General features: G+C 43.0%; 1 protein-coding gene across 2 annotated transcripts in view; it reads right to left on the reverse strand.

Moving 5' to 3' along the window:
- LOC119973428 (lysine-specific demethylase RSBN1L-like) overlaps positions 1-2202 on the reverse strand; it is a 70506-nt gene extending 68304 nt beyond the window's left edge. Inside the window, exons 1-2 of one of the 2 annotated variants that reach the window (XM_038811530.1) lie at positions 1609-2202; positions 398-451 (exon numbers count right to left, since the gene is read on the reverse strand). In XM_038811530.1, the coding sequence (XP_038667458.1) occupies positions 398-451; positions 1609-2119 (565 nt within the window). In that variant the 5' untranslated portion in view covers positions 2120-2202. The remainder of the gene's footprint in view (positions 1-397; positions 452-1608) is intronic. The other variant, XM_038811531.1, reaches the window with a different exon arrangement.
- Between the last annotated feature and the right edge of the window lie 8749 nt (positions 2203-10951).

The raw sequence follows: 10951 nt of genomic DNA on the forward strand, positions 1-10951 counted from the left end.
AACCCCTGATCCCCTTATTAATCAAGCTCTTTAAGTTACTATTGAATTTCCTGGCAATTCATTCCAGATCATCATTACTCCATAAAAAATGTTTCTCTGATTTGTTTGTCAATCAACTTAAAACTGTCTCTTCTGGCTACTGATCTTTCTGCCAGCTTTGTACTATTTACTCTGATCAACTCCCTCAATTTTACACTCTATTAAATTTCTCTCACCTAATGAAAACAATCCCAGCTTCTCCAGTCTCCTCCCATAACTGGTACTTACTTATTCCCTGGTATCATTCTAGTGAATCTTCTCACCTGCCAGTTCACAAACCTACATCCTTTCCAAGTCCCTTGCTATGGTGTTTACTACATCTATAGGCTTTGTCTCATTGTGGTCCTTTAACAAATACCTTTAAAATGCATCAATTGAGCCTTTATAAAGGCTTCTCCCGAGTCCAAAAACTCTGCAACAAAGAAAATGTTCACTTTAAAGATATGTATACACTGAAATTAGTTCGAATGAAAACCAGCCATACATTACTCTGCTGGACCAAATAGAACTGTCAATTGCTCATATAATAATCACCACTTTTTGAAACAACCACAGCTTAAAAATACTGTAGTGCAGTGAATAGGACATAGTATTAGGAACATTAGGAACAATACAATTCATTTGAAGATTCATGATTTTTCTGAATCTTTCTCAAAGCTGTAAGCTTTACACAAATGAAACAAAATAGAAAATAAGTTTTCCCCAGATAAGGAGGTCCAAAACCTGGCACATTTAACATAAATCGTTGTTTTTTTCCAACAGATACATGCCCTTAAGTGTAATCATAATGACATCATAACAAATCTGTAGCTTGCCTGTATCACACACTAAAATTATGCCAACAAACAGCTGTTGAACAACTAAAAAAGCAACAGAGACAGCTGATTTACTATGCTTCAGGCAAAAAAAGTGTAATTTTCAGCCCCTTACGATCCAACACCAGGAATCCAATGTGGCATTTCTAAATAAACTTACCTTACTTTTAGTAAAGGCAAGACAACACATTATATTGGTATTTATTTTGGGCCCTCAACATAAACATTACTTCTCCTTTACATGGTTTACTGGAAGTAGTGTTTCCATGTCGTGAATTTAAAAAAAATATCAGAAATTAAGCATTAAAAAATTTAACCTCAGTTTTAATCGTTGCTAACAAATGTGACATGAGTTCACATTTCTAAGAGTTGGGCGAAGGTAACTAGGGTGTGAAGTAGCTTTATAACCAATTGACTTTAATAAAAAGATCTGAAAAATGTACTAACTTGTTAGTTCACATTGTGCTTAAAATATAAAACTCACTACACAATGTTAATAGCAAAATCTCCAATAATAAATATTACGTCTGCTAAATTAGATTCAGACAATTCCTCAATGAAGTTGATGCCGATTTGTCGAGCTCGACTGCATGGCTGGCGCCAAAAATTCATCAGGGAACAGTGCATAACACAGTAGCTCCATTCATGTGCAACATTCGCGCTTGCTGTCAACAATCCAAACTAAAAAACAAAAACACGAAACGGCGAGGGGGTACTCAAAAGTAATTTAACTTCAAAACATGCAGGATGGTACCTTTCTGGATTAACTTGACGTCGCCGTTTTCTTTCTTGGCCCTGTGTTTCTTCTCCTTCTCTTTGCTGCTGTTGTACTTTTCCTTGGAAGGTTTATTGGATTTTGAGTGAAGGTAGAGAGAGGAGTAAACAGCGGGAAGTGGACGAGGAGGAGGAGCAGGGGCAACAACCGTGTATTTAGAGCCAACGCCGAGTTCTGAGCAACGTTTGATGCTGTTACCGCTGCTCTTCTCCCGGTCTCTGTCCCCGTCTTTCCCATCGTTACCCTTCCCCACGGGTAACAAACTAGTTGGAGGCGGCGGGGCGCCACGCACTTCCACTTTGGGTTTACCGTAAGCATCGGGCAATGGCTGCATCTTTCTTTTCTTGGCCGCTGCTTTACTGTGCTCCGAGGAAGAATGCAAAGCCGGATTCACTTTGAGGATCGCCGCGCTGGGAGCTGACGGTAGGTCAGCCCGCTCATTGCTATCGTTTTTCTCCACCACGACGCGTACATAACTCAACTGCGCCATTTTGAACCTTAGGCCAAAGAGAAATCTCTCTGGGCCAACGCTTGTTGGGGCATCGGAGCCAACCTCATCGGAGCGGCTAACGCGCTCGCCGATTGGCCACTTCGCACGTCAATCACATACTGGACGGCTTCCGTTAACCTTGTGAGCGGAAGCAGTAACCTCAGGGCAGGGGCGGGGCTTGTGGGGGTAACGGGAAGTCAGCCACTGGGAAGCGCGAGGTCGGGAAAATCCTGAAAGATGAAGAGAAACTGAAAACGTTTTTACGCTACAGAGAATAACATTTAAAATCGCGGCATTGCAATCTCTTTATATAAATTGTATCGATTGTAATAAGCATGTAAATCGAAAGACTGTCGCGCTCAAATGATTTGGTTTATAATATGTATGTACTTTGTTTTAGGACCAGCAAAGTGCTCAATGTGGGGAGCTGTTTCCGGTGTGACGTCTGGATGCCCTCGCGCTGCTGCACGCAGGCGCCTCGGTCACGAGCCAGGCCCAGGCCGCACCTCACCAACCCTGGAGATGGGGACTGGAGATAGAGAGTCGGCCACTCTCCAGATGACCGCTTCAAAAAGCCCCGTCATTTGCAGATGACTAAATTCCCCTACGTTTCTTCTATCTTCCTGCTTAGCTGCGATGATCCGAGTGAGCCACGGCCGTGTCCGTTATTTAGGATAGCCAGGCGGCTAGGAGGAAACGCCCCCTGGGGATTCAGGAGCCGCTCCAGCGGCTTGAACACGCAGTCCAGACAGGACCGCCCCGGGGTACCGACTTTTAAACTGGGCCAAGCCGCCTTCTGAAATTTTGAAGAAGAGTTTTCCCCGGTGGCCTGGCCAGTGTTTGTTCTTCAACCAGCATCACTAAAAAAAATTACCCGGACGTTATCGCATTGCTCTTTACTGTGCGCAAATTGGCTGCCGGGTTTTCGACTTCACAGCAGTGGCTACAAGTACTTCACTGGTTGTGTGTGACACCTTTTGGGACATCCTGAGGTTGTAAAAGATGTTGCATGAATAGAAATTAATTTAAAATTCTGGTTGCCAGTTAGAATCTTACGCAAATGTAATGGAGACTGGGCACTGAACCTGAATTCCCCCGTTTACAATACAGTACTATGAGTCTCCAATGGCACAAAATGTTTGAAAGCAATTGTACGTAATTTTCTGGTAAATTTTCATCTGCATTTTATTTCTCAGGCTGGATAGAATGATCCAGGCAATAACGCTTCCCCCAGGTGTTTTTGCCAATGCTCCTTCAGTCATTAGGTCTTGTATTTTAAAATATTGGCAACCATCTTTTCAACTTAATACTAAAGTGGAGCAATGTAAAGTTTAATTTTGCAACCAAGCTAGATAGTCTTGATAAGAAAGGGGGTGAATTATCAGGTTTAACCAGGTTTCTGACCTAGCGACAGTGAAGGAACAATGATATAATTCCAAGTCACGATGATGTGTAGCTTGGAGGGGAAACTTGCAGATGGTCCAACTGGTGGAGGTTGCAGGTTTGGAAGATGCTGTTGAAAGAGGATTGGTGTGTTGCTACAGTGCATCTTTTAGGTGGTAAACACTTGTCAATGGTGGAGGGAGTGGGTGTTTGGGGTGTCAATTAATGGAGCAACTTTATCCTGGATGGTGTCAAGTTTGTGTTGTTGGCATTGTGGTCATCTTGGCAAGTGGAGGATATTCCATCACATTCCTGACTTGTACCTTGAGGATGCCAGAAGGTGGGTTACCGTGACAGAAGTTTGAGCCTCAGACCTGCTCTTGCAGCCACAGTATTTACAATACTGATATGATGAGGCTTCGGATGTTGTGGGCAGGGAATTCAGCAATAGGAGATAGTCATCGTCTGGCATTTTTTTGTAATGCAATTGCCATTTTTCAGCTTAACACTGGACGCTGTTTTGTTGCATACAACTACAGACCTCAGTATGTACAGTATATGCTCCTTCCACATTAGTCTTCCCCTCATCCACACTCTTTCCCGTTTAACTTTCTATTTATATCATGCTGAAGTCTAAACTTTTCACTTGTCCCAAACGTTATGGCACCTTGTCACTACATCTAGAATAATGAAATAGTTATGTTTCCCAATACAAATTTCCCCCTCCCCCTGATGTTGTCTGCCGAAATAGAACCATTGTTGGGTTGCCAAGACACATGCCAGTAGCCTTTGTCCCACATTTACAAGCTGATCGATCCATCACAACCATCTGGAAATTACCTTGCAGAACTAGCTACACAAGCCTCTGGGTCATCTATTGCAAGGATATCCACAGTGGTAGCATAGTTGCTTCACAGCTCCAGGGTCCCAGGTTCGATTCCTGGCTTGGGTTAGTGTGTGGAGTTTGCACTCCTACAGTCCAAAGATGTGCAGGTTAGGTGGATTGGACATGCTAAATTCCCCTTAGTGTCCAAAAACGTTTGCTGGGGTCTCTGGGATAGGGTGGAGGTGTGGGCTTAAGTGGGTGCTCTTTCCAAGGGCTGATGCAGACTCTATGTGCCGAATGGCCTCCTGCACTGTAAATTCTATGGTTCTATGATTAACATTAAAGAGGTAAAAATCTTTAAAATTAGTTGACTCATCTTCATTGATTTTTGCAATGCAGGCTTTTGAATTGTCTCCAGTCTTCACTGAAAAATAGACTCCTGATTTTCTGTGCCAAATTCTTTCAAGGAAGAATTGTGAAGACTTCAGTGATTAGACTTATTCAGTATTTAGAGTTGAGCTCAGTTAGCAATTTCATTCCAGGGTTAACAGTGACAGAGTTTAGATATTTTCACTCATTTCTTCTGATCTGCTTGTACGAGATGTCACCTTCCAGCTCTGTCATTAATATTTAAAATAAACTAATCATTTGGTTCATGTTTAATTCTCTTGTTTTCTTTCCATGTTGAAATGTAGAAAATATTTTACTTTCAACCCCTAGGGGGGACATTTTGCAAGGTTGGGCGAGAAATAGGGACTGGGGCTTAGGTACCTGCAGCTCCGGGACTTTGCTAGGAAGGAGGTTCAGAGCTTCCAGATAGCGCCGGCCCCCTCATTGATGGCATAGGGAAGGGATTGGTGTCGGTGATCTACGGGAGGATTGGGGAGTCCATGGAGGAGATCAAAGTCTAGGGGGAGGTAATGGAAGACTTTGTGGTGTGAGGTGCTCTGGAGGGTGATCTCAACCTTGTGTGTGAGGTTGGGGCACACCTCAAGGGTGAGGATGAGCCGACTCTGAGGGAGTGGAAGACGTATGTGGAAGGAGTCCTGCAAACCACATACGTTTGGATCCTGTCCAAAGCTGGAGAAGTATTGGAGGGAGATTTTCACTGCTGGAATTTTTTTATCTCGAAGGTAAAGTTTGAGCTGAGGGTGATGAAGGAAGGGTTCTACAATTCATGTTTATATACTTTCGAGAATTGGTTGCCTTCAAGCATTGGGGGGTAAGGGGTTGGGGTTATTGTTGTTGAGTATATGGTTTACTGATTGATTGAGAATTTATAAATGGGCATGTTACTTAACCAGGGGCCAATGTAAGTCAGTGAGCATAGTGGTTACAGGTGAGCAGGACTACGGCAGCAAAATTTTAATGACCTCCAGTTTACTGAGGATGGAACGTGGGAGGCCAGCCACGAAGTAGAATAGTTAAATCTAGAGGTAACAAAGACGAGGGCTTCAGAAGCAGGTGAGGGAGGGGGTGGAGATGGACAATGTTAGAAGTGGAAACAGGTGATCTTTGTGATGGTGCAGATAGATGATTGGAATCTCATCTTGGGGTCAAAATGGTCTAGTTCAACCTCCGAGATAAAATCAGTGGACAGAGAACTAGAGTTTGTAATGACGATCAATGCCAATGGTAGTAGGACAAGTCAATGGGTATATGGAATCTTTTATTAGCTGAGGTAGGGAATATAAGAGCAGGGAGGTTATGCTAGACCTGTATAAATCATTGTTAGGCCACATCTTCAGTACTGGTCATGTGATTACAGAAAGGGTGCCATTGCACCAGAGAAGGTACAGAGTTAAGATGTTTCCAGGGCTGGAAAATTGCAGCTATAAGGAACTGAGGAGTCTGAGGGGAGATTTGATTGAGATGTACAAAATTGTGAGGAACCAGTGGATGGGAAGGGCAAATTTACCTTAAAGAGATCAGTAACTAAGGAGCAAAAGTGATTGGTAGAAAGAGTAGAGTTGAAGAATTTCTTCTTCATCCACAGGGTAGAACATCAAACGGTACAGGCCCTGCGGCCCACGATGTTGAGTCGACCATTTATCCTAATCTTAAGATTTATCTAACCTACACCCCTTCAATTTACTGCTGTGCCTGTCCAAGAGTCGCTTAAATGTCCCTAATGACTCTTGACTCCACCACCTCTGCTGGCAGTTCATTCCACGCACCCACCACTGTGTAAAGAACCTACCTCTGACATTCTCCCTATACCTTCCTCCAATCACCTTATAATTATGTCCCCACGTGACAACCATTTCTGCCCTGGGGAAAAGTCCTGCCTGTAACCCTGTATTCAAATTCAACCTTCCAAAATGAATCACTTCACATTTATCTAGGTTGAACTCCATCTGCCACATCTCAGCCCTGCTCTGCATCCTGTCAATGTCCTGTTGTAACCTGCAACAAACCTCAACACTATCTACAACTCCCCCAACCTTTGTGTCATCGGCAAATTTACTAACCCATCCTTCCACTTCCAAGTCATTTATAAAAACCACAAAGAGCAGAGGTCCCAGGACAGATCCCTGTGGGACACCACTGGTCACAGACCTCCAGGCGGAATACTTTCCATCCACTACCACTCGCTGCCTTCTTTCAGCCAGCCATTTCTGTACCAGACAGCCAAATTTCCCTGTATCCCATGCCCCCCGACTTTCCGATTGAGCCTACCATGGGGACCCTTATCAAATGCTTCACTGAAATCCATATGCACCACATCCACTGCCCGACCTTCATTAATATGTTTTGTCACATCCTCAAAGAATTCAATGAGGCTTGTGAGGTATAACCTGCCCTCATTTTTTTTGTTTTATCAATTTAGAGTCACCTACCTTGCACATCTTTGGGTTATGGGGGCAAAATCCATGCAAACACGGGGAGAATGTGCAAACTCCACACGGACAGTGACCCAGAGCCGGGATCGAACCTGGGACCTCGGCGCCATGAGACTGCAGTGCTACCACTGTGCCACCATGCTGCCCTCATGCTAACTAACTTTAATCAAACTATACTTCTCTAATTAATCATGAATCCTTTCCAGTATTTTGCTCACCACAGACGTAAGACTGACTGGTCTGTGATTCCCAGGGATCTCCCTATTCCCTTTCTTGAACAAGGGAACAACGTTCACCTCCCTCCAATCAGCCGGTACTACTCCAGTGGAGAATGAGTACGCAAAGATCATCACCAACGGCACAGCAATCTCCTTCCTCGCTTCCCATAGTAAACTTGGCTATATCCAGTCTGGCCCAGGGGACCTATCTGATGCTTTTCAAAATCTCCAGCACAATCTCCTTCTTAATATCAGCCTGGTTCATGCTGTTCTCACGAGGTCCCTCTCTCTAGTGAATACTGAAGCAAACTATTAATTTAGGGTCTCCCCAACGTCCTCAGACTCTAGGTACAAGTTCCCACCACTATCACTGATCGGTCCTACTCCCACTCTGATCATCCTCTTGGTTCTCACACAATTGTAGAACGCCTTGAGATTTCCCCTAATCCTTCCTGCCAGGGCTTTTTCATGCCCCCTTCTAGCTCTCCTCAGTCCATTTTTGAGTTCTTTCCTGGCTACCTTGTAACCCTCTAGAGCCGTGCCAGATCCTTGCTTCCTCAACCTTACGTAAGCTTTCTCTCGTCATCCAAGGCTCCTTCACCTTCCTTGTCTCAGTGGCACAAAACTATCCGGCACTCGCAAGTGCTCCTTAAACAACCCCCACAATACTGTTGTGCATTTCCAAGAGAACATCTGTTCCCAATTTATGCTCCTCCTCTCCTGTGTAATAGCAGTATAATTTTCCCCTCTCCCAATTAAATAACTTCATCCAAGGCTCCTTCACCTTCCTTGTCTCAGTGGCACAAAACTATCCGGCACTCGCAAGTGCTCCTTAAACAACCCCCACAATACTGTTGTGCATTTCCAAGAGAACATCTGTTCCCAATTTATGCTCCTCCTCTCCTGTGTAATAGCAGTATAATTTTCCCCTCCCCCAATTAAATAACTTCCCATACTGTCTGTTCCTATCCCACTCCATGACTATGGTAACGGTCAAGGAGTTGTGGTCACCGAAATGCACTCCTACTGAGACATCTGACACCTGGCCTGGCTTGTTGCCAAGCACCAAATCCAATATGGCCTCCCCCCCCATGTCAGCCTATCTACATATTGAGTCAGGAATCCTTCATCCACACCATTTGCACTAAGAAGGTTCCAGTCAATATTACAGAAGTTATAGTCACCCATGACAACCTGTGGGTAGGAGGAATCTGCCTGAAAAGGTAATAAAGAGCTTCCCATCTCATCTAAAATATGTCTGGATATGCACCCGAAGATCCATAGTTTGATTACAACAAAATATCCTGAGGGGGTCTTGACATAGTGGATGTGGAGGGGATGATTCCTCTTGTGACAGAATTTAGAACTCAGTTTAAAAATTTAGTCACTTTAAAAATAAGGGGTTGCCCATTTAAGATAGATGAGGGTCGTGAGTCTTTGAAACTCTTCCTCAAAAGATGGTGGAAGTAGAGACTTCAAATATTTTTAAAGCAGATTAAGATTCTTCATAAACAAGGGGGTGAACGGTTATCAGCAAAGGATGCAGTGGAGGTTAAATTCAAATCAACCATGATCTTGGATTTGTTTGCTTATTGTCATGTGTACTGAGGTACAGTGAAAAGTATTTTTCTGCATGCAGCTCAAACAGATCATTTAGTAAAAGAAAAGAAAATAAATAGGGCAACACAGGTACACAATGTAAATACCTAGACCCTGGCGTTGGGTGAAGCATACTGAAGTGTGTTAATCAGGTCAGTCCATAAGAGGGTCATTGAGGAGTTTGGTAACTGGGGATCTTAAATGAATGGTGGAGCAGGCTCGTAGGGCAGAATGGCCTACTTCTGTTCCTAATTCGTATGTTCGTAAACTGCAGGGCTACGGACCAAACGTCGGAAAGAGGGACTATGCAAGGTGACTCATTTTTCAGCTTGCGCAGGCGTGGCCTCTTTTGTGTGGTAAAGTTTCGATGATTGAAACGTATAGGGTCAATGTTCATTTTAAGCAATGTAGAAAACCATGCCCCTAAAAAGTAGTTTTTAAGGAAAACTAGACAAAAAAATTGAATTTAAGAATCCACTCCTCCCAAGACCCCTTTCACTTCTCATCAACATGCGCCTTTGGCAATATTATCTGCAGACATGGGGTCAGCTTCCACACACTTATTTCTACCTCTCCACCACTGCCAATGTTGCTAGACCATGCACGTAACCTACTCACCTATTGCCCATCTCCTGGTCTTCTAAAAGTTTAAAATGGTCATTCTGGAATTTAAATCCCACCAGTCTCCTCTCTCTACCTCTAACCTCTTCAATCACCAAATTCCTTCCCTCAAATTATTGCTCCTATGATCTAACTCTATGTGCACCCCTCCCTCACCCAACTATTATTGTTGGGCGGCACGGTAGCAGTGGTTAGCACTGTTGCTTCACAGCACCAGGATCGATTCCCGCTTGGGTCACTGCAGATTCTGCACATTCTCCCCGTCGGCGTGGGCTTCCTCCAGGTGCTCCGGTTTCCTCACATGAGTCTTGAAAGACGTGCTGGTTAGGTGAATTGGACATTCTGAATTCTCCCTTAATGTAACAACGTGAGGATTTTCACAGAAGTGTTAATGTAAGCCTACTTGTGACAATAATGAAGATTACTACTATTGTTGTTGACTCTGACCTTGACTAACAAGGTAAATTGCTCTGGAATTCCCCCCTGAACTATCTAACTCTCTCCTTAACACTCAGATCTTTGACCAAGCACAAGAGCAAAGTACTGCAGATAATGAAAATTAAAACAAAACCAGAAAATGCAAGAATCACTGAGCAGATTTAACAATGTGTAGAAAGTTTCAGGTTGTTGACCCATATAACATTAACTATCTTTCTGTGGATGCTGCCAGATCTTCTGTATTTTCAGCATTTTATATTTTGTTTCTTTGATTCAGTTTTCAGTTACCCTAATTATCATCTTGTTTGACAAGGAATCATCTCGAAGACCTTTAGTGTCTTCATGACCTCCCTTCTCCCTACACTCCACTTTTCATTCATTCCGTTATACACTTACTTTCTGAAACTACTTTCGTCAGCACATACATCACATTTCAAATGGGTTGCTTTTTTCATTTCTTCTTTCAACTAAGTTACAAGATGAGTCATCAATTTAAACATAACCTTTTTAAAATCCCAGAAATAAAGTTAAGGACTTCCCCACTTTGAAAAGCTGAGCATTCAAATTTAAAAAGGAAGAGTCAGTGATATGCATATTGACTCAATCATACAATATTGTTTGAATCTCCCCACATTTAATTGACAAAACACTATCAAGATACATTTAGTGCAGTGAACTGAATTTTCTTTTTGAATTGCTTATGAACTGTTAGTGGGCTATTATTAAAAAGCAGATAAAAATGAATATGTCATAAGCCCTTTGCAGATCCTTCCTGTAAACTGTGCTTATGCCTCAATAACTATTACTTCCCCTTGCTCATGTGTTACAGACCCCAGAAGTAAATTGTATTTGCAGGTTTTAGGAACAAGGCATATCTTGAAGTTAAAGTTTAACTTATAGTCTT

Source organism: Scyliorhinus canicula, chromosome 11 (assembly GCF_902713615.1).
Source record: "Scyliorhinus canicula chromosome 11, sScyCan1.1, whole genome shotgun sequence".
Lineage (NCBI taxonomy): Eukaryota > Metazoa > Chordata > Chondrichthyes > Carcharhiniformes > Scyliorhinidae > Scyliorhinus > Scyliorhinus canicula.